The sequence below is a fragment of the Eleutherodactylus coqui genome, chromosome 12 (genome assembly GCF_035609145.1).
Source record: "Eleutherodactylus coqui strain aEleCoq1 chromosome 12, aEleCoq1.hap1, whole genome shotgun sequence".
NCBI classification, from domain to species: domain Eukaryota; kingdom Metazoa; phylum Chordata; class Amphibia; order Anura; family Eleutherodactylidae; genus Eleutherodactylus; species Eleutherodactylus coqui.
In genome coordinates this window covers 115,011,131-115,035,371 of record NC_089848.1, presented here as the reverse complement: position 1 = coordinate 115,035,371, position 24,241 = coordinate 115,011,131, and the positions used below count along the sequence as shown (strand labels likewise).

The window sequence follows — 24,241 nt, the reverse complement described above, 5'->3', positions numbered from 1 at the left end:
ATTGTAAAGGGTTTGACAAATAAAACCCTCCAGTGATCCCAAAACCAGCACACCCGGAATGCTCCATGTAAATTGAGCAGCAGTACACATGCTTGACTTCTGCTTTATTCACTTTTACAGGACAGGCGGATATCATTGTACTCTGCAATCTCACTCCATCCCGTAGAAGTGAATGTAGCGATAGTCACACATGTACCGCTGCTCCATTCACATAAGGTATTGGAGTGCACAAGGGTTAAGATCTTTGAGGATCCCAATATACGTACCCCCCCTGCCCCCCCCCAACAATCAGACATTTTATCCACTATGCTGCAGATAGGACTTAACATGTCTTTTGTGGTAAAACCCTTTAAAAGTGACCCTCTGGGTCCTGAACAAACATGGGCGCACCACTTCTCTAACTACCAGATACAAACTGTGCATTAGTATGCATCATTAGTCCAAGGCATTACATTCCGCTTTGATTGGTCAGTGCTGCCCATGTGAGCAGCAGGGCCAATCAGAGCAGGACATAGTGTCTTAGACTAATTACGCATATTAATGCACAGTGTGCATCTAGTAGTTAGAGCAGTGGTGTGACCATCTTGGTTTGTCCAGGACTGAAGGATCATTTTACTTCTTGTATGACAGAGAGAATCCCATTGATACACTGCTGAAGTGACTTCTTACCGAGTAGCAGAAACTTCCTGCTGTCCCCATACAGCTGCCGGAGGTTGATGCAGAACTCGTGGATGGAGGCGCCATTCCTGTACTCATGGAGAAGCATAGCAAACTGCTGGATCTCTTGGGAGGAAAGCTTCGTTCTCAACTAAAATAAAAAAGTCAAATAGGAAATGAAAACAGAAACACAACAGCAGCCTCTAAACTAAAACATTACAAAGACAGTCTGTCCCTGGAAAAGCTGGGTAGCAAATAATCTGGCCACCATTCTCCTTCCACGGAGTTTGGTACCCAGCTTTCCCAGACTACCAGTGAGAACTCACTCAGCAATATGGGGAATGTGCTACTGTATAAACTAGGGAGATTTGCCATTCAGAAGCCAGGAAAAGCTGTGTGACAATCAATACAACCTTCATTATAGCTCTCACAAGAGTTGTCAACCAGCTTTCCTAAAACTTTCATTGGGACATCCTTCTAGTTCTCTGGATCTGCCATTCAGAGATTGATGAAGCCTGGTGACCTCCTCCATGGGAGCTGTACGTGCAGCCATATTGGTTCTCAGCTTTAACAGACCGCAAAAATCTCCATTATTACACGGTGACACATTATCAATGATCATCACCAATATTGGTGAACTGGGAAAAGCTGGGTGCCAACCCCTGGGGCAACGCTTCTGGCGGCCATATGGTTGTCACCCAATTTTTCCGAACCCGATTGGCACATCTACCAATTATGCAACATTAAGGGCTCATGTCCACGGGCAAAATAAGAATTAAAATCCGCAGCGGATTTTAACTCTTCTCCTGCCCGCGGATCCGCGCCCCATAGGGATGCATTGACCACCCGCGGGGTAGATAAATACCCGCGGATCGTCAATAAAAGGAATTTTAAAAAAAATGGAGCATGAAAAAATCCGGACCATGCTCCATTTTCATGCGGGTCTCCCGCGGGCTTCTATTGAAGCCTATGGAAGCCGTCCGGATCCGCGGGAGACAAAAATCAGAGTTTACTCACACGCGCCGGGTCTTCTCTTCTCCGCGGTGCCATCTTCTCTCAGTCGCGGCCGGATCATTTTGCTTCGGGCCGGCGCATGCGTGGGGCACGTCACAGACTTCATCCTGCACATCCGCCGAGCCGAAGAAAGAAGATCCGGCCGCGACGCAGAGAAGATGACGCCGCAGCGAAGAGAAGAAACGGAGTGGGTGGGAGGTGAGTTTATTCTTATTTATTCTTATTTTCAGCGCTCATGTCCGCGGGGCAGGAGGGACCCGCTGCAGATTCTCCATGGAGAATCTGCAGCGGATCTGATTTTCCCCGTGGACATGAGGCCTAAGGGATGAATTTACCAGCCGTTTTGACAGACCTGCAGTTGAAAAAACTGGGTGGCAAACAGCATGAGGTGTGTAATTGCAGCCATATTGGTTGTCATCCAGTTTCCTCAGATACTATCCCTGAGATCTTATTGTGAAAGGGCTGAACAGAACTTGTATACCTCGCAATGGGTCATATGACCTCCTGGCAATCAATACCGTACTGAGCTATATAACCGCACCCTTACCGTCATCATGTAGTCATGCAGTAACTCTGCCGCTGTGGCACTCAGCTCACCCTCGCTGGCAGTCTTGTTGTGAGGTGGAGAATTTCCCTCAATATCCGGCGAATCCTGGAAGGAGCTGTCAGAAAAGTACAATGATAATTCCAAAACACAAGATGTCTTCCAGCACTCATATGAAGTTATACGAAACACAAAAGCATTCTCATAGAAGCAGACTGTACGGTGAGAACAGCCTTCATGAGCAAGAGTTAGAGGAGTGCGTCAGATCAGGTCTGCTTATACCAGTCTTCAGACCAGCATCTCCCAAGCTGTGGCTCCAGCTACTGCCTGCGGATGTCAGGCCATTATGGAGGTTAAAAGTTTTGCAACTGCTGGAAGGCAACAAGTTGGGAAACTGTTCCAGACCATCAGGTACCAGGCTAATGTCCTGGAATACTAGGAAGCACTCAGCTGTACCCTGGCTTATGAATAGTGGAGGTCTCTAATCTCATGACCCTCTTCTCTACCCTTCCTCCATGGCACATTCACTGCAGTTCCGGTTACAGGAAACATGCAGGACACTCATTATATACAATGCACTCCTTTAGGATGTTTTCACACGTTGCCGATTTGCTGCAGATTTTGGTGCAGATCTCACCCTTTCAATTGAAGGTTAAATCTGCTGCAGATCCACACTAACATCTGCAGCAAATCAGCAAAGTGTGAACACATGTGCAAGTTTTACGCATTGCGAGAGGCACAAAATGTAGTGTGTTCTTACATGGACGATACTTCTCTCCCAGCGATGCTGCAAGACGAAAAAATAAAATAAAGTGCATGCTCTATTTCTGTGCAAGTCTCACGAGAGAATAGAACATGCAGAAGTGCGGTCTCCTGCACATCACATAGCACTCGGATGGGAGTCGTGGCCATGTATGGCGGCCAAATGCACTCTTATTAGGATTGACAGCATGTTACACTGCAGCAGGGATCTAACACAAGATATGATTGATCATCACTATACCAACTTACAAGGCTCCAGCTTCCAGGTCATAGGCTTCTTTCACCTCCACCTTATTCGAAGAATCGTCTGAAATAAACACACAAAATTTACACTCATTGTAAAAAGAACATAAAATAAAAAAATATCAACTATAAGGAGTCAGAATCAAATGAAAACTTAATATCTGTGATTGTAACATTGATATAAGTAACTGATTACAACATCAGAGCAAAAGTAGAATTTACGGAAAATGGAACACTTAAAGGGAGGCTCTAGTACCCTGTTGTACCACCTCTAGCTTGGATACAAGGTGTGATACGAGCAGGCATGGAGGCTCTAGTACCCTGTTGTACCACCTCTAGCTTGGATATAAGATGTGATACGGATGGGCATGGAGGCTCTAGTACCCTGTTGTACCACCTCTAGCTTGGATACAAGGTGTGATACGAGCAGGCATGGAGGCTCTAGTACCCTGTTGTACCACCTCTAGCTTGGATACAAGGTGTGATACGAGCAGGCATGGAGGCTCTAGTACCCTGTTGTACCACCTCTAGCTTGGATATAAGATGTGATACGGATGGGCATGGAGGCTCTAGTACCCTGTTGTACCGCCTCTAGCTTGGATACAAGATGTGATACGGGTGGGTATGGAGGCTCTAGTACCCTGTTGTACCGCCTCTAGCTTGGATACAAGATGTGATACGGGTGGGCATGGAGGCTCTAGTACCCTGTTGTACCGCCTCTAGCTTGGATACAAGATGTGATACGGGGGGCATGGAGGCTCTAGTACCCTGTTGTACCGCCTCTAGCTTAGCTGCAAGATGTGATACGGGTGGGTATGGAGGCTCTAGTACCCTGTTGTACCGCCTCTAGCTTGGATACAAGATGTGATACAGGCAGGCATGGAGGCTCTAGTACCCTGTTGTACCGCCTCTAGCTTGGATACAAGATGTGATACGGGTGGGTATGGAGGCTCTATTACCCTGTTGTACCGCCTCTAGCTTGGATACAAGATGTGATACAGGCAGGCATGGAGGCTCTAGTACCCTGTTGTACCGCCTCTAGGTGGATACAGTATGTGATACTGGCAGGCATGGAGGCTCTAGTACCCTGTTGTACCGCCTCTAGGTGGATACAAGATGTGATACTGGTGGGCATGGAGGCTTACAGGTGCAGTATATAGGATCACATTTGCTGTAACAGCCTCTAGATTAAGCAAATTTGTATATTGTCGAAGTTGGCGTTCCAGATGGTCTGTTGGAGATAAATCTAGCGACTGGGCAGCCACGGAAATGTGACAATGTTGTGGGGGCTTCCTGTGCCCCGTGTGTGCGGCCGAGCATTATCCTGCTGGATGCCTCTTGGAAGCCGCCATGACAGGAACACATGTGGCTGCAGGATGTCCTGAACATATCGCTGAGCTGTCATTGTACCTCGTACCACTACTAGGGGTGGCTGACTGTCGTATGTGATGCCCCCCCCACAGACCATCACACCAGCAGGGGGCAGTGTGCCACTCCACAACAAAGGCAAGATTGAGGCGTTCACCCCAAGGTCTCCCGACATGAACACGGCCCCCGTCACTGCACAAACTAAACCTGGATGCGTTGCTGAAGACAACTCGGTACCACTCTTTAGCAGTCTAGTTTTGCCGGTCACAACATCACTGCAAATGGAGGCAACAGTTTATGGGTGTCAAAGGCCATACACCTAGAGGGCACCGTGAGGCCAAATGTCTTTCAGCCAGCCACCTGGAAATGGTTTTCGACAGACACAGGGGTGTAATGGCGCCACCTGTCTCTGGGTGGAACAGTTGGAGAGGTCATGCTTGTTGGACAATCAGATGATCCTCTCTACTGGTGGTCTGTAGGGGGCGTCCTGAGCCCGGTCACCTTGTGTGCCCTCACACATCTACTGCTCCCAACACCTCCTACCAGTCTGGTCAAAACAGCCCAGGTAACGGGCAATTCGTCTATATGACCATCCAGCATCTTGCATTCCAATAATGCGTCCCCTCTCAAACTACTGTGTTCCCCCAAAATAAGACAATGCCTTATATTAATTTTTGCCCCAAAGAGGCACAGTGTCTTATTTTCGGGGCTCGATGAACCAATCACAGCCATACAATGATGTCATTCACTGAACAGCTGTGATTGGTTCTTTCACCGTCTCTTGCTGGAGGTGGGGTATTCAAGCCCCATTACCAGGAAGAGAATGCTCAGTCAGCACTGAGGACTACACGGAAGCTTGACGGAGCACCGCAGCCCAGCGTGAGGGACCCAAACTCCGCTTCCTAGGTGAGTTTTTTTTTTTTGCTGCATGTAGTGTAGTCGGGGAAACATGGTATATTAACGAGGTGAAAGCTCTTCCCTGCGTTGTAGAGGCGTCTAGTGGTCAACAAGCTCTACACAAGCGGAAGAAGAGGTCACTACATGCAAGGAGCCTCCAAGAGCCTCTTATAGGCCAAGGGGGAACCACTTTTAGGGCCTCCGGTGACCGTTCATCTAATCACCACAACTCTCATCATTTACATATCTGCCTGAGATTTAACTGAATGCCAAATTTTTCAACAAAACGACAATTCCTCCTAGGTGCTTGATTTTGTTTTGTCAAAGTATTTATAACCTGGACCCCAAAATACCGCAGTGTACCCACCCAGATATCAGGGGGTCAACGTAAAAAGGTTCTGCAATACTTAAAGGGGGCTTACATGTACTATGAAGCTTAAAAAGGGACCAGTCACCAGATTTCCAGTCTGTAAAACAATTTCCCAAATTCATATCTATTACCACTGAACAGTTCAGCATACCTTATTGTGAAGAAATCAACTGCAGTATATATATATATATATATATATATATATGAGTCTACCAAAAGGCATACTGTGTTTCCCAGTGGTAACAAATTTGATAAGGCGTTTTAGACTACAAACCTGGTGGGAATAGAATAGTTTGGTGGGGGTACCTGGTGACAGGTTGCCTTTAGTTGCTGTACAATGACAACATCTGCAGCAGTTTAATATACTTGGTCTATTCCTGCTTAGAAGAGCTCTGCTTGCTGTCAGTAAATAACATTCTTGTTTACATCCAGAGGCTGAACATACACAATGCTTCTGCTGTATCCATTTTACACAACCCTTTGTGAGGAAAGTAATGCAATCCAGATTGATACATTTCTATCTGCATTGATACACTGTTATACAGATATGTGTTGTTGACGTGTTTAGCTCACAAAGGATGGTGCGGTCGGGATACAGTTGTAAAACCCATCATTACTCAGAAGCATTAGGTCAGAAATGGATTTTCAGACTCTGGATAGACACAAAGTTTCCATTTACTGACAGCAAGAAAAGATCATCGAAATTACAATGAAAGTCTATAAGGAAGTTATACAACACTGTATCATACGATGACTAATCTGCATTTACAAAGGACTACTACAACTGTGCTTCTTCTAACATGAGATTAGATAGGATGGCAATATCTAGTCTGAAGCCCCTTACATTTAGGGTACTTTTACATGGAGCGACTATCGTACACTTAAGCGCTTGGCAGTTGTCCCAGCGATCATTTCTCCTCTGCTTTCGCACAGAAGCGATGGATCGTTCATTGAATGGCGGCCCCATGCGCCTCAGTCCTCCTCCATTCACACAAAACAGGTAGTCACTCATAGATGAATGACTGCCTGTTTAGACAGGCCGACAGTCGCTTGGATTTTAGGCGAGCTGAAAACCAAACAACTCTCGCTCACTTGTCTTTCAGGTCCAAATGAAATTAAAAGTACCCCAAGTCCGCAGGTCTTAATGATCTGTAATAAGAGATTTAAAAGGTCCTTTAAGATTATCTACTGAAGATTTCATTATGGCTGAGCTGTTTAACGTACCACTGTGTAAAGACAGATGGCGAGTGGGGGTTGATGCTCCATCGAATATGGCCCTGTCCAAAAAGTCGATGGTGGATTCTGTGTACACGATCTGAAAGACCTGGCCGAGCAGGGAGCACAGCTCCTCCGCAGCTGCCTGACGGAAGAAAAAGGGAGGAATGAATGTGAAGCACACCGTGCATAGGAAGAATGGTGGTGAATAAGATGGCAGAGGTCTTCACCTTATTCTCTGTTGCCAGGATCACCAAGCAGCAGGACTCGACGGGGCCTGTCCCGCACTCCGACAGCGATCCTGACGTTAACACTTTGCCGCTCTCAGCAGACAGGCTCTGGCTTGGAGAAATCCCCGGGTCTTGAGCTATAGATCAGAGAGATCAATCATCAAATTTGGAAGGGTCACTAACTCTGAGCCACACACACTGGACAAGATAATCAGACCATGGGATTATCAAATGCTGGATTACAAGACTCTCTCTGCATACAGACTGTACATAGGATGACATCTTGCAGCTTACCTGTTTTGAGAAGCACCAAGTGCAGGCAGTCATCTCGGATGTAGGAGACGGCGGCGATGTCATGAATGGGGACTCTGAGTATTATGTCTTCTCCGTCTCTCCAAACCACCTTGATATTGTAGGCTGATAAGCTAATGACTGCGTCGTGTTCCTGGGTGAGCTGCACAGGGAGTTGGTGCAGTCGCTGTATGAAACAAAAGGAGTTAAGGAAATAAATCTATCTTGCAGTCTCATTTTAATCGTCTGTCCGTACACCGCTACTCTGCATGACAACTACATCTCCCAAAATGCAGTGCACTTCTGAGGGTATTCATATACAATGCTGCCAACTTTATAAGGTGGTGATGGAAGGGGGGGGGGGCAGATTCACTCAACCACAGTAAGGCCACTCTCACACTGGTGTCTATAAAAACACTACGTTTTAAAATGAGGTGTTAACAGCGTTTTCGAACGGTGTTTAACATACCCCATTATTTCAATAGGTGTTTAAAACCAAAAACACTAAAACACACTAAAATAGAGCAGGCAGCGGTTGAAAATCGCGGCGTTAAAATCGCCACATTTGAACACGGATTTAAGAAGCCCCATTGAAAAATCGAACAAACAGCCTGAGTGAGAATGGCCAAAGAGAATTCTAATTATAATGAATGGAAACAAACTTTAAAAAATGTTGCACCCTCTGGTGGCTGCACATCAGAAGTACACCCAGGGTACTGACAGTTTATGTCCAGAGCTGATAGAGGATTACATTTTCTGCATACGATTGCCATGTGCTCTATGAACACCACATTGCATCATGTCTGAAACTGCTGTCTGAGGACACTGCTGGAGAGCAAAGGATATAGATATATATATATATATATATACATACATACATACACATACACATATATACAGAGAAATATAAATACAAGTGAAATCCTTTCCCGATGGAGGTTTAGTTACTTGTAACTTATAATATTCCGTCCTTCTCTCCATCTTCTTTCTGACTTCCTGCTCAGTTTTTGCTTATACACAGCAGCTAACCTGAATAAGCAGAGCTGCAGTGTAAAGTATGGTGGAAAAGTAGAATATCAGCCTGAGCTGGAACCCCTGACCATAGCTGTGTCCTAATGCATCAGAGCTAAAAGCAGCCAATAGTGAAGGAAATAAGCAGCTTCAGATCAGAGCTGACCAATAAGGGGGCTTTAGATAACGGATCAATCTAGAAATAAATGCAGCCTCACGTCTGTCACTCACCTTCGCATTGTCAAGAAGCTGCAAAATTTCTGTTCGGCTGGATGGATTGAGGTATCCGGGGATAGAAGTCAACTGCCCTAAATACTAAAGAAAGAGAAGAGTGAAGTGAATCCAAGACCATTCATGTTGGCACCCCCTGGTGATTCGCTAGGATCATGGCAGCAATAGGGTTAAACATCAATCCTCCACTTTGTGTATGGAGAAATAGCACCAATACATGGTGTTTATTCATCATTATGTCACTGCCAGAAAATGAGGAAATGCAGAAGAGGCCATTACCAGGAGAGAAACTAAGATCACACTGCCACCTAGTGGCAGAGCAAACCTCCGAGGAGAGCTGGAGCGTGCAGCAACCAACACTGCGAAATACTGCACCTTGTGGCCTAAATCATGACATTGACACCGACTCGTTCCACGCTCTCACCTTCACTTCTTTCTCTATGTAATCGTTGAGCAGCACGTCCGGCTCCACGCGATGCTCCGCCTGCGACACGGAGACGGTGTGCAGAGGCCTCCACGCCGTCACCTTCTCCTGAGCCTTCTTGTCTCGCCCCTTCTCCCCCTTCAGGAACACCCGTTTGAATGGAGACACGATTCCAGGCTGCTGGGAAAGAAGAAGACAAAGAGCTCTGATTTATCAGGACTGAAATATCTGATTACTACGGCGCAAGAAGAGAATAGCCAGCTGTGGGCACTAAGGGTGGTTTTGGTAAGGGGCAACTGTTGGGGGCTTAAGTGACAGACAGCCGTCCAAATAACTACGGCTCCTGTGCTTTCACATAGGAGCGGTACTCCATCAGTGAATGGGGGCATAGCATGCCAGAGATCTCTCCCGGCTCCATTCACTGCGGCCAGACGTCAGCTTTCAGCTTTGTCCACACCGACAGCGATCGCATAACAGCTGATCGTTGGAGGTTCCAAGGGGCAAATGATCGCCGATCCTGAGGATCGGTTCAGTCCTGAACAACCCCTTTAAGTTCACGTCAGCAGGCAAAACTCATCTGCTGGATGAGCCAACAATCCGTGACCGGTTCGCCCCCCCAGCAGAGATACCAGGTGATGAAAGAGGAACTAGGTGTCTATGGGTGAGGAGGAAGTGGTAATGAGCCCGCAGCGAGGTGCAACCGACTCCACCTGACCCCAAGTCCCTGTGTACGAGGGGGCGATATAACTTAGAAGGCCTTCTATGGTTGCAACCCCTCTCCATTTCTCCTACCTCCCCATCCATCGGTAAGAGTGGAAGGCTTGGTGTTTACAGACGTCTGCATGAAGTGGCAGGCCGGCCGACACTTGCACTGTTTGTATACTTCATACACCAGTCAGTAAGCAGGAAGGCGCAGCGACCACAACTTCCTGCCGAGCAGCACGAGGCTGCATCTGGCGTAATAACAGGTTAGAGGTGCAGAGCATCAGATTACCAGAGAGCGCAATGGAGGCGCGGGGAAGAGCGAGGCCTCCTTTACAGGAAGCACATCAGTTGCAAGGCATTGGTCAAGGTTCCAGCATCTTTAAGGTGCTTTCACAAGGGACGACCTGTCGGGCGCAAGATGCCGCTAACCGGTGTTAGGCTTGTGTCACACGAACGTATTCGGGCAGCTTTTTGCACGTGCCATACGCAATGAATAGGACGCATTGATTTCAATGGGTTCATTCACATAAGCGTACTTTGCCCGCGGATTTCATTTGCGCAAAAAAAAACTAAAAAACAGCACGCTTTATTTTCCTGCGTATTTGTGCACAAAAACAGCACATATTGAACTAATTAACTTAATTGTCCTTTTCAATAAATGGGAGCGTGGTTGTGTGCGGGGTTTTTTTGCATGTTCTGCTCAGAATATGCCCTACTGTCCATTATTGCAGGCCGATTCATCACATAAAACACCTGTGTAGGGAAGCTCTGTGCCCGACTGGATAAATGATAATATTCTAGATTTCTGCAGCCACCACTAGAGGGAGCTCATTAGATATGGATTCACACAGCTAGCATGGAATCTGCATTCATTGAGCTGCCCCTAGTGGTGGCTGCAGGTACCTTACATGACAGGGTCCCGTTCAGTGTCAGATATCATAACTGTGGCCTGCCCCACATCCGCACGGGCTAGAGAACCAAAATCAATAAAATGGCAAATGATATAGGAAAGACATGCAGTGGAAGTCATCGTGCATCACGGAGCCCCTTGCTTGCCTGCTCTACCGGAGTCATAACAGCATCCTGCGCTGCCCTCTCTGCCCACACCAAATGGGGCTCATTAACCTTCAAAAGCGCTTGTCTAATTTTATGTAGATGAAGCTTAATCAAATAATGGGAAGCTGAACTGCAAGCTTCTAATTAACTTTGTGTTTCAATTTATCACCGTTTTCTGCTTGCTGTCAGTGAACGGGGGTGGGGGGAAACTTCCTTAAAAAAAAAAATTTAAAAAAAAATTAATAATATACACACTGACTTAATACTTCTCACAGATGAGGGTTTGTTACAATGCATCCAGTCTTGGCAATGTTCTATGAAGTGAACACAGCAGCACAAACTTTTGATTGTTACATTGTATCAGTCATTACAAAATAGTCCGTGTAAATGCACCCTAAGTTCTAACTGCACACTCCTCTACCTCCGTACATGTCCATAGGTCCAGGTGCATGATCTGAATGAAAAATGACAGCAAAGACTGACACTTGTACAGACGAAGCAGTAAAGGATTGATCAGAGAAACCACATTAACACATAGATTCCATTTAGAGCCTGAAATACCAGAGTGCCAACCTCAATAGGCACCATGCCCGTCCCTGTGCCCATCAGGCAGGGTAAACGCATTTGCAGCAGCTACAAGTTTGTCCAAGAGTGACTGCAGGATCGCGAGAGGCAGCACTATGATCTGACTGCTAGAACGTACCATGACATGGAGAGCGGAGACCCTCAGATGAAGAGTTGAAGGTTAGCGGCGTCCATTGTGTGCATGATAAATATAGCCTGCACTTTTATACAGTCCTCCCAGGCAAGGCAGCGGGCGCCCCACCTCTGTGACAGAAGGAAAAGACAATTCCCAGGAACTGACTGGTGAGACCTTCATTCCAAGGGAAGTGATAGACTGGACAGAGAACAAATAGATTTCTCAACTCCACCCAAAGAGTGAGAGGAAACCGCGAGAAAGGGGGCCGCACAATGCTACAGTACAGGGGTGTATACTGAGGGCCAGACTGCCAGCTACACACATGCCCAGAGCATGGGAAACAAACATGAGAAGCGGAGCTCCTAACACAGGAAGAGAAATAGGTCATAGGCATCACAGAAACTTGGTGGGATGATACATATGATTGGATACAAGGCTTGAAGGATACAACTTATTTATAAGGAACAGACCTAAAAAAAAGGGGAGGAGGAGTTGTGTTGTATGTTAGGAAAACATTCCTCTCCACAGAGATTAAAGCTTCAGAGCTGGGAGTTCTGTAGAAACAGTTTGGGTAAGAATACAAGGAGAGAACAACAGAAAGGACCCCATTGTAGGCATTTACTATAGGCCGCCTGGACAAGCAGTAGATATGGAGGAACTCTTTCTACATCAGATGGCCAAGCTCTCATGGAAGCCCAACATAGTGATCATGGGAGATTTTACCCATCCAGACATTTGTTGGGAAACTCTCTCAGATAAAAGTAATGGATCCAACAGATTCTTATCCGCTCTCACTGACAACTTAATCTTCAAAAAGGTAGAAGAGAAAACAAGGGGATCTGCTATCTTGGACCTGATTCTTACCAACAGGGAGGAAATGGTTGAGGAAGTAAGGGTGGCTGGGTCCATAGGGGGCAATGATCATGATATCCTTGGATGTTGGATAACAAGGGGAGGAAGACCTGAGAAAACTCAGACCTCAAGGTTGGATTTCAGAAAGGCAGATTTGAATGAACTCAGAAAGAGGATAGAAAGGAATCCAAATCGCTGGATGTTCTTAAAGGAGATGTCCCGCGCCGAAACGGGTTTTTTTTTTTTTAAACCCCCCCCCCCCCGTTCGGCGCGAGACAACCCCGATGCAGGGGTTAAAAAAACCACCCGCACAGCGCTTACCTGAATCCCGGCGGTCCGGCGTCTTCATACTCACCTGCTGAAGATGGCCGCCGGGATCCTCTGTCTTCATGGACCGCAGGGCTTCTGTGCGGTCCATTGCCGATTCCAGCCTCCTGATTGGCTGGAATCGGCACGTGACGGGGCGGAGCTACACGGAGCTACACGGAGCCCCATAGAGAAGAGGAGAAGACCCGGACTGCGCAAGCGCGGCTAATTTGGCCATCGGAGGGCGAAAATTAGTCGGCACCATGGAGACGAGGACGCCAGCAACGGAGCAGGTAAGTATAAAACTTTTTATAACTTCTGTATGGCTCATAATTAATGCACAATGTACATTACAAAGTGCATTATTATGGCCATACAGAAGTGTATAGACCCACTTGCTGCCTCGGGACATCTCCTTTAAGGGCAGAAATGTCCAAAAAGGTTGGAAAATATTGTGAAAAGAGATTCTCAAAGCACAATCGTTAACAATCCCTGAAAGAAGGAAGAATGGGAAGCATTTAAAGAGACCCAGATGGATGAACACAGAACTTGTACACATGTTAAAGAGGAGGAAAACTATGTTTATCAAATGGAAAGAGGGGGGAATATCTAAAGAAGAAAATAATGGGGTCTGCAGAAACTGTAGGGAAAGTGTCAGAAAAGCTAAAGCTGATAATGAATTGAGGCTTGCAACAAAAGCCGAAAGCAATAAAAAAGGATTTGGGGGGGGGGGGGGGGGGGTCAAAAGCAGAAGAAAAGACAAAGGTGCTATTGGATGCTTACAGGATGAAAATGGAGAATTGGTTAAGAATGATGTTGAGAAGGCCGAACTTTTAAAATTCCTACTTTGTATCTGTTTTCTCTCAGAAAGTAGATGGAACATTAAGGCTGGGTTTTCACTCACCGGAATCCCGGCAGAAATCTTGCAGTTTGGCCGCAGCGAAATCGCAAGATTTCCGCCGTGAGAGGCGCTGCTTCAATACCCGCTGCACTTAGCCGCGGGTTTTGAAGTGGCCCGGCCGCTCGCTCTTCCGCTACGGTCGGCGCACCCGTAAAGGAGAGTGCGGCCGCAGCGGAAGAAGGGGAAAAAATTTACACGCTGCAGCCAGCGAACCCGCACCGCAGCGCCAGCTTTGCCGCAGGGGTTTCGCTGTCCCTTGTGGACGAGATTTCTGAGAAATCTCGTCCACATGGCCGGCAAATCCCGGGATTAGCGGCCGCAAGCGGATTTGCCGCGGCGAAATTCCGGACTGAATTTCCGCGGCAAATCCGCCCAGTGTAAACCCAGCTTAACTGATCTTGCGGACGACACAAAGCTAGGAAGGTTGGTAACACTAGGGAAGAGAGAGCGAGTATTCAAAAAGATCTACAAAAGGTGGAACAGTGGTCGGCGACTAACAGAATGGTATTTAACAGGTGAGAAATGCAAAGTCCTACATCTGGGCAAGAAAAACAAAAAAAGCACATACAGAATGGGAGGAATTGGGCTAAGCAACAGCACATGTGAAAGACTTGGGTATACTAATAGATCATAGACAGAACATGAGTCAACAATGTGATGCAGCAACCAAAACCGCAAACACAATTCTGGGATGTATTAAGAGAAGCATAGAGTCTAGATCACATTATCCCCCTCTACTCTTCCTTAGTATTCCAGATGAGGTCTGACTGTGTTCAGTTCTGGGCACCCCACTTTAAAAAAGACAAACTGGAGCAAGTTCAGAGAAGAGTTACCAAGATGGTGAGCGGTCTGCAAATCATGTCGCATGAGGAACGGTTAAAGGATCTGGGAATGTTTAGCTTGCAAAAGAGAAGGCTGAGAGAAGACTTCATAGTGGTCTACAAATATCTGAAGGGCCGTCACAGTGCAGAGGGATCAGCCCTATTCTCATTTGCACAAGGAAAGACCAGAAGCAATGGGATGAAACTGAAAGGGAGGAGATACAAATTAGATATTAGAAAAAACTTTGACAGTGAGGATGATCAATGAGTGGAACAGGTTACCACGGGAGGTGGTGAGTTCTCCTTCAATGGAAGTGTTCAAACACAGGCTGGACAGACATCTGTCTGGGCTGATTTAATGAATCCTGCACTGAGCAGGGGGTTGGACCGGATGACCCTGGAGGTCCCTTCCAACTCTACCAGTCTTTGAGTCTATGACTGCTAAATATCACAACCTACTAACCATCTACTGCAAAGATCTAGTAGTTATATTCTTGTACATGGAGGCAGTATTATAGTAGTTATATTCTTGTACATAGGGGACAGTATTATAGTAGTTATATTCTTGTACATGGAGGCAGTATTATAGTAGTTATATTCTTGTACATGGAGGCAGTATTATAGTAGTTATATTCTTGTACATAGGGGACAGTATTATAGTAGTTATATTCTTGTACATGGAGGCAGTATTATAGTAGTTATATTCTTGTACATAGGGGGCAGTATTATAGTAGTTATATTGTTGTACATAGAGGGCAGTATTATAGTAGTTATATTATTGTACATAGGGGCAGTATTATAGTAGTTATATTGTTGTACATAGAGGGCAGTATTATAGTAGTTATATTATTGTACATAGGGGCAGTATTATAGTAGTTATATTCTTGTACATGGAGGCAGTATTATAGTAGTTATATTCTTGTACATAAGGGGGCAGTATTATAGTAGTTATATTCTTGTACATAGGGGACAGTATTATAGTAGTTATATTCTTGTACATGGAGGCAGTATTATAGTAGTTATATTCTTGTACATAGGGGGCAGTATTATAGTAGTTATATTGTTGTACATAGAGGGCAGTATTATAGTAGTTATATTATTGTACATAGGGGCAGTATTATAGTAGTTATATTCTTGTACATAGGGGGCAGTATTATAGTAGTTATATTCTTGTACATAGGGGGCAGTATTATAGTAGTTATATTCTTGTACATAGGGGCAGTATTATAGTAGTTATATTCTTGTACATAGGGGGCAGTATTATAGTAGTCATATTCTTGTACATAGGGAGCAGTATTATAGTAGTTATATTCTTGTACATAGGGGGCAGTATTATAGTAGTTATATTCTTGTACATAGGGGGCAGTATTATAGTAGTTATATTCTTGTACATAGGAGCAGTATTATAGTAGTTATATTCTTGTACATAGGGGGCAGTATTATAGTAGTTATATTCGTGTACTTAGGAGGTAGTATTATAGTAGTTATATTCTTGTACATAGGGGGCAGTATTATAGTAGTTATATTCTTGTACATCTGGGGCAGTATTATAGTAGTTATATTCTTGTACATAGAGAGCAGTATTGTAGTAGTTATATTCTTGTACATAGTGGGCAGTATTATAGTAGTTATATTCTTGTACATAGTGGGCAGTATTATAGTAGTTATATTCTTGTACATAGTGGGCAGTATTATAGTAGTTATATTATTGTACATAGGGGGGCATTATTATAGTAGTTATATTCTTGTACATAGGAGGCAGTATTATAGTAGTTATATTCTTGTATATAGGAGGCAGTATTATAGTAGTTATATTCTTGTACATAGGAGGCAGTATTATAGTAGTTATATTCTTGTACATAGGAGCAGTATTATAGTAGTTATATTCTTGTACATAGGAGGACAGTATTATAGTAGTTATATTCTTGTACATAGGGGGCAGTATTATAGTAGTTATATTCTTGTACATAGGAGCAGTATTATAGTAGTTATATTCTTGTACATAGGGGGCAGTATTATAGTAGTTATATTCTTGTATATAGGGAGCAGTATTATACTAGTTATATTCTTGTACATGAGGAGCAGTATTATAGCAGTTATATTCATGTACATAGAGGGCAGTATTATAGTAGTTATATTCTTGTACATAGGGGGCAGTATTATAGTAGTTATATTCTTGTACATAGGGGACAGTATTATAGTAGTTATATTCTTGTACATGGAGGCAGTATTATAGTAGTTATATTCTTGTACATAGGAGGCAGTATTATAGTAATTATATTCTTGTACATAGGAGGACAGTATTATAGTAGTTATATTCTTGTACATAGGGGGCAGTATTATAGTAGTTATATTCTTGTACATGAGGAGCAGTATTATAGCAGTTATATTCATGTACATAGGGGGCAGTATTATAGTAGTTATATTCTTGTACATAGGAGGCAGTATTATAGTAGTTATATTCTTGTACATAGGTGCGCAGTATTATAGTAGTTCTATATATTGTACATAGAAGGCAATATTGTAGCAATGCCATAACGGGGCAGTATCAATTGTTGCTGATTATGTGGCAAGACCAGACAACATTCCAATCAGCTTTACTGACAACTACATCTGTGAATTGTCAATTCTCCTCCCCCGCTCTACTGTGTGGATACAAAGTTTGTTACTGAACACCGAATATGAATCATTTAGTCTGGGTCTCTTGCTATGATTATCCCACAACCTTCTCCAGGTTTGTGGCTGCGCTGTGGGCACGGTCCTGCATGCCCATAGGGGGCAGACAAGGTAAGGCAGGAGAGCTGCAGCAGACAACACCCGGTATGTTCCGCTTTCCTGTTATGATTGTTCTGGCACCGGCGCTGGAAACGCAGATCAGTTTGCAGAATGAGAAAGTGCAGAACTCACAGAAAGTTTCCAGGACGGAGCGCTCCTCACCTGCTCTGCACAAACATCATGTCACCGGGGGGTGGGGAGACGGCAGCAAAGGCCAGATGCTTCTTATTTATGTATTGGGTGTAGTATAGGGACTTGCATGAGCACAGGAGAAGTCTATGGCATCCACAACCTCCCAATCGTTGCGTGGCATAGTTCACGTATGCGGTTTTTCTGTTGTATGTTACTTCTTTTGCGCTGCGGCGGTTGCAGACGTCTTTCTAACACCATCTATTAGGTGATAGTTTGCCTTTTAGAAGGAGGGTCATTCTCATCCTAGTGGCTGCGTGCCGCCAATTGCCATTTACTATCATGTCGTGTATGTCCACATAGGAGTCAAGATGGACCATGCTGCGATTTTTCTTGTATGCATATTTCACGCAATTTGTGTAAGCAGCAACATGGCTGCCTACAGGAGATTGGTACAGCGTATTCTGCGTGGAATAATCTATACTAGTCTCTCATAGGCGGCAACACATTGCCGCTCACCCGAATTGTGTGCACAAGGGAAAAAGCGCAGCATGCTCTATCTTGGCGCGTATTATACACGCCAAGATACTGCATGGCAATGGGTGGCACACAGCAAGTACACAATGTCATTGCGCACTTGTTGCCGGCAGCACGCAGGAATTTATCTGCATCTGACCTATTAAGAAAAAGCATTTCAAAATATGCATTAGTTACACTGGAGGGTCTCTGCTTTGTGAATAGCTGCCATCTCAAAGTAAGAAGACAACGATGAGCCTTATCAGGAATTCACAGCGGGATACAGCTGATACTATTGTTTCAGCTGTATCCCGCTCCCTGATGACAGGCTGGGTATGAAGAACAGAGCGGTCCAGCTGTGTTCTGCATACCCCAGATGGAGCGCTCGGCTGTATAACAGCCGGGCGCTCCGAACAGAGAACAGCTGGATGCAGAAGGCAAGCAGGGACACCCCGCTTGTCTTCTGCATCCTCCGCTGGCAGCGCAAGATGATCCCTCATCTTGTGCTCTAAGTGACACAACGATTATCGCTCAAAATACATCTTTTGAGTGATAATCATTGTGTCTAAATGGGCCTTAAGAAGTGCGAGGAGATCAACTTTCAATGCAGCTGTACATAAACATCTACTAATAGGGCCCTTTCAGATGAGGGTATTTTACTTTGTATTTGGCCTGTGTTTTGCAGACCGTAATACAGAGCTAATGTAAGTCTATGCATCCATTTACAGCAGTGTTCTAAAACCGCGCCCCGCGCCACTTTTCTCCATTTTTGCCTCTGTATTTGAATTCATTAGTATTTTCTATTGGGTAAATACGGATCCATATTTCTCCAGTAGAAAATGAAACCAATGACAACAAATACAGATCAAACCATGATGACATACCGACGCCAAGAGCTGCCATGTCATCTGTACCACGCCTGTAGTATGGATCCGTAGTTTGTCTGAAACTGGCCATAGACTGAAGGTTCATAAACTGTGTGGGATACAAAGTGGCGAAGTGTGACACTACATGGGGCTCCTGCCCACGGCTGGATATTTGCTGTGGAATCCGCAGCCGTTAACTCCCATAGCATGCTATGGGAAATTGATTCTTCATCCACACTTGCAAAAACCAATTGTGGTTTCCACAAGCAGAGGAAAAAAAAAAAAAAAAAAAAAAAAAAAAAAATCAATGGAACCCGTCCGATCTGTGGCCGTTCTGCAATGTAAATGCGGAAAGTTTGCGGATTCCGCAGGAAAAGCGGGAGTTCAAAAAATAAGAAAATCTGTATGGCGCACGTCCGACAACTCGCCGTGTGGATCAGTACAGAGTGATGCTACTACTGGTAGGGCCGGATTCCGCTGTGGGATTCTACATGCGGAATCCAGCTCTGCCGTGTGCAGCCGGCCCAAGACGTAGAGGCAATGGGGCCAAGAACTGGAGACCCAGGAACAAACTTCAAGCCAACTTTTGGAAATGATCTGAAGCAGCGCTCACAGACAACATATTGAGGACCAACTAATAGCGGACGTGTGTAAATCTGTGGTGATTGATTGTTAGGATGACCTAAAAATGACCATTCGATGGCATTAGAGGCCCTCGTGTAACCAGGTACCTACTAGTCATTAGTGGAGGAGACAGAAGGAAAGGCAATCTCAAAAGCTATTAAACAACAAGAAAAAAAAATAACAATTGTTGTTACATATAAATGCATGCTTTTCGAACATTATAACTTGCTATATTGACAATCAGCAATCGTTTTTAGACATTTATATTGAAGGGCGGAAGGACCCTAAACAAGATTCTCTATATTAATGATCTGGTAGAAGGATTGTAAAGTAAATTATCAATTTTTCCAGATGATACAAAACAGTTGTAAATGGATCTGGAGAAATGGGGGACAGAAAAGTCGTTAATGAGGTTTAACACTGATAAATGTGAGGTTCTGCACATGGGCAGGGGAGACATGTCACCATTACATGCTAAATGGGAAACCACTGGGTAACACTGACATGGAAAAGGACTTGGGGATTTTAGTTAACGGTACGCTTAACTGGAGCAACCAGTGTCAGGCAGCTGCTGCCAAGGCAAATAGGATCATGGGGTGCATCAAAAGAGGTCTAGGGGGTACATGATGAGAACATTGTTCTTCCTCTTTACAAGTCACCGGTCAGACCACACATGGAATATGGTGGACAGTTTTGGGCATCTGTTCAGGTTCAAAGACTGGCAACTAAAGTAATAAATGGAATGGGCAGACTACAATACCCAGATAGGTTATCAAAACTGGGGTTACTTACTTTAGAAAAAAAGACGGCTGAGGGGCGAGCTAATAACTATGTATAAATATATCAGGGGACAATACAGAGATCTCTCCCATCATCTGTTTATACTCAGGCCTGTGACTGTAACAAGGAGGCATCCTGTACGTCTAGGGGAAAGAAGGTTTCTACACCGACATAGAAGGGTTTCTTTTACTGTAAGAGCAGCGAGACTATGAAACTCTCTGCCTGAGGACGTGGTGATGGCCAATTAGATTAAAAAAAAAGGCCAAGAGGGACCTGGATGCCTTTCTTGAGCGATACAATATTACATGTTATTATCACTGATTACTTCAGTAGGGTCGGTGATCCGGGGATTATTATGTTAGCCGGACTTGGAGTCGGGGAGGAATTTATTCCCTTTAAAAAAAATTAAAAAAAATAGGGAAAATTGGCTTCTATCTTATTGGGGGGAGGGGGGTTTGCCTTCCTCTAGATCAACATTGGGGGGGTGACAGGCTAAACTGGACGGACGCGTGTCTATTTTGGGCCTTAAATACTATGTTACTAGCTAGCGGTTTTCCTCTAATACATTGCACTTGTGCTAAATTCATGTCCTTTCTGCACACGTTGATTGACGTTGGTCGGGTGAAAGATGTCTTTTTCCCCAAAAGTAATAAATAGGGATGAGCGAGTATACTCGCTAAGGCACTACTCGCTCGAGTAATGTGCTTTAGCCGAGTATCTCCCTGCTCGTCCCTGAAGATTCGGGAGCCGCCACAGCTGACAGGTGAGTCGCGGCGGGAGAGAGAGATCTCCCCTCCGTTCCTCCCCACTCTCCCCGCCCCGGTCCCCGAATCTTCAGGGACGAGCAGGGAGATACTCGGCTAAAGCACATTACTCGAGCGAGTAGTGCCTTAGCGAGTATACTTGCTCATCCCTAGTAACGAACATTATAATCACATCCTTCCATCCACATGGAAAGAAAAGTGGGCTTCATCTCCACCTAGTGGACAATCTGAATATGACTACATGCATAGATTACTCCGTCCATATACTTTGCTGAGTCAGAGTAGAGCGCCAGCATTAGGGCACACGGACACATACGATTTTGGTGTGTAAATATTGTACTGTTTTCACTGCGTTCATGTGTGCATTTAGTGTATTTAGGGCACAATTGCTTTTTTTAATGAGCGTATTGCATCTGTTACCATAGTGTTTCTCACACGCAAGAAGGTCCAATTGAGGTCACAATTATATGTACTGTTTACACGTCACCCCATGGACTTTAATGGGCGATTTCAGTCCGCAATGTCGACCAAAGCTCGACACTCATCTGAATATCCCAATACAAATCATTGGGGTTAATGCTGCCTGTATTAGGTCTATAAACAATGTGCCCTTCGGCTGCTATTCCACAAGCGCCTGGGGGAGGTGCTAGCGCTCACATGTTCTCAACAACTGCCGGGTTAGCACTATTAAATGAAGGTTAACAGCGCTATGTAATAGCAGCCTTAGTCTACCTACACACGGGCGAGCATGATTTCGGACGGTAACCCTCAGCCCGATTTCACACTCGCCAATGTGCGATTTACCCGTGGATGTAAGGAGTTTCTGTCAAAAATACCTCCCATCACTTCTGGGAAGCCGCGCCTGAGGATTATTTTCAATTGGAAACCTAACATCGCACTCGCGTGCAGATTGCGCGTTGTGCGATGCGTTTTCCTTTTTCATTGAACGTGAAAATATAGGACATGTTTCGATTTTTTTTTCCCGCATTGCAGAATGAGGGGAAAAAAAACCAAAAACTCATGTATATGACTACACTTACAAGAATGAGGTTCATATTCACGTGAGATTTCTGTGTCGCGGTTGAAAGCGGCCTCAGGGTCCCTTCAAGGGCCATATTTGCATAAATTGAGGCGCCCCTGATTTATTTGGCTGCAGAGTTTTTCCATATGGGTGAGATTTTTGAATTCTTGCTCACATGGCTTGTATGGTAAATACTGCAGATTTTCCACAACATGTGTGAAGGCATCCTTTAGAGCACTCTCCTGCTGATGGACCTGGCTCGGTGGTGCATTATAGTGATGGACATACTACGTAACGGCGCATTACTCTGATGGACATACTACGTAACGGCGCATTACTCTGATGGACATACTACGTAACGGCGCATTACTCTGATGGACATACTACGTAACGGCGCATTACTCTGATGGACATACTACGTAACGGCGCATTACTCTGATGGACATACTACGTAACGGCGCATTACTCTGATGGACATACTACGTAACGGCGCATTACTCTGATGGACATACTACGTAACGGCGCATTACTCTGATGGACATACTACGTAACGGCGCATTACTCTGATGGACATACTACGTAACGGCGCATTACTCTGATGGACATACTACGTAACGGCGCATTACTCTGATGGACATACTACGTAACGGCGCATTACTCTGATGGACATACTACGTAACGGCGCATTACTCTGATGGACATACTACGTAACGGCGCATTACTCTGATGGACATACTACGTAACGGCGCATTACTCTGATGGACATACTCTGATGTAATGACATATTACACGGCTGCACTACTTCCACTAGGGATTACAGGGACACTGAATTTTCGGTTGTGAGTGCTGAGGGGCGGGACGCGACCATTACTAGCACAGATCCCAGCCAGTGTCCAGTGTTCCTTCTCAGGTAATGTAATAGGAGCCGTGTAAGTTATCCAAACCCCACCGTGTACAACCGGAGGAGGCAGTTGTTCTATACAGCAGCTGTCGCCCCGGGGTGACGGACCGTGTTACCAGCAGAGATCTACAAGGTGGAGCTGAGAGCACTGGACACCACGCCATCAATAATGCAGAGATCTCTGGTTCCATGTTTAATCCGTGTATCATGAGAAGCTGCTTATCAAATGCATCTCACAGTGGAGGGTTTGTTACTATAGCCACTGCAGACTCGTGTTATCTGCACTGATACATTGTAACAAACTATCACAGTAGGAGAGAGATTTGTGCTGCCGACATGCTTATCGTTGTCTAGACTGGATACTATTGGAACAAACCCTCAGCTGTGAGGAGTATTCGTTTGCAAATAAGGAAGATAGAACAATACCTCTGCAGCGTCACCTATTGGAAGGCAACATTCCTGCAAGTCAATGTTAGACTCTTTATACAAGCCTTAAAAAAAAAGGTAATTGTTATAAGGCTTGTGAAAAAGAGTCTAACATTGACTTGCAGTAATGCTGCCTTCCAATAGGTGGCGCTGCAGAGGTATTGTTCCATCTCCCTTATTTGCATATGGATGGCCTTATAAGTCTCCTCACTCACCTTCTAGGTGTTCTCGTTGAGGAGAAACGATACCCTTCCCGACCCTAGTATTCGTTTAGAACACGGTGCCTGGATGTATGCAATGGTTTCCATTCACTGACAGCAAGTAGGAATCTTGTAAATGGTGAGGATTGAAACAAAGCATAAAAAATTGCAAACCTTCTCCTAATACTTTTGCATGTTCACAGACCACCCGAAGCCACATGGTGTGACGGTCTTACAGACCTGTGCGAGGTATAAGGAGGGGGACAGCCTTCAGCGCCCCAAGCAACTTCCTGTGAAGTATGCTTCTGTGGCCTCCACAACGCCCCTCAGCAGATGTTACACTTATTAATAGCATCTGCTACAACAGAGGAGGTGCTTCCTGTCATGTCAACAGCTCCTTAAAGGGGGATTCCAGGCCTTTAACTATTAATGAGCAGTCCTCAGTTGATCAAACAGGGATCCAACCATTCAGCCAATTGTACGGTCTTTTATTGCCGCGGGACGGACGTCGTCATCGCTAGAAGTGTAATATGAAGCAGCGCTAACATTGACTTCAATGGCAGTGAAGTCAGCTATTACACTTCTGGCGCTGACCAGCAATGACGACAGCAGGCTGAAGATCAGTGGGGATCAGCGGGCTC

General features: G+C 45.1%; 1 protein-coding gene across 5 annotated transcripts in view; it reads right to left on the bottom strand.

The window, feature by feature from the left end:
• Nucleotides 1–24,241, bottom strand: part of CCM2 (CCM2 scaffold protein) — a 35,890-nt gene that overhangs the window by 3,767 nt on the left and 7,882 nt on the right. The window contains exons 1-9 of one of the 5 annotated variants that reach the window (XM_066585613.1): nt 11,722–11,903; nt 9,258–9,437; nt 8,834–8,917; nt 7,595–7,778; nt 7,301–7,437; nt 7,080–7,215; nt 3,227–3,284; nt 2,219–2,333; nt 670–808 (exon numbers count right to left, since the gene is read on the bottom strand). In XM_066585613.1, the coding sequence (XP_066441710.1) occupies nt 670–808; nt 2,219–2,333; nt 3,227–3,284; nt 7,080–7,215; nt 7,301–7,437; nt 7,595–7,778; nt 8,834–8,917; nt 9,258–9,437; nt 11,722–11,724 (1,036 nt within the window). In that variant the 5' untranslated portion in view covers nt 11,725–11,903. Of the gene's footprint in view, nt 1–669; nt 809–2,218; nt 2,334–3,226; nt 3,285–7,079; nt 7,216–7,300; nt 7,438–7,594; nt 7,779–8,833; nt 8,918–9,257; nt 9,438–10,049; nt 10,113–11,721; nt 11,904–24,241 lie in introns of those variants that run through there. The other 4 variants (XM_066585614.1, XM_066585612.1, XM_066585610.1 and 1 more) reach the window with 4 other exon arrangements.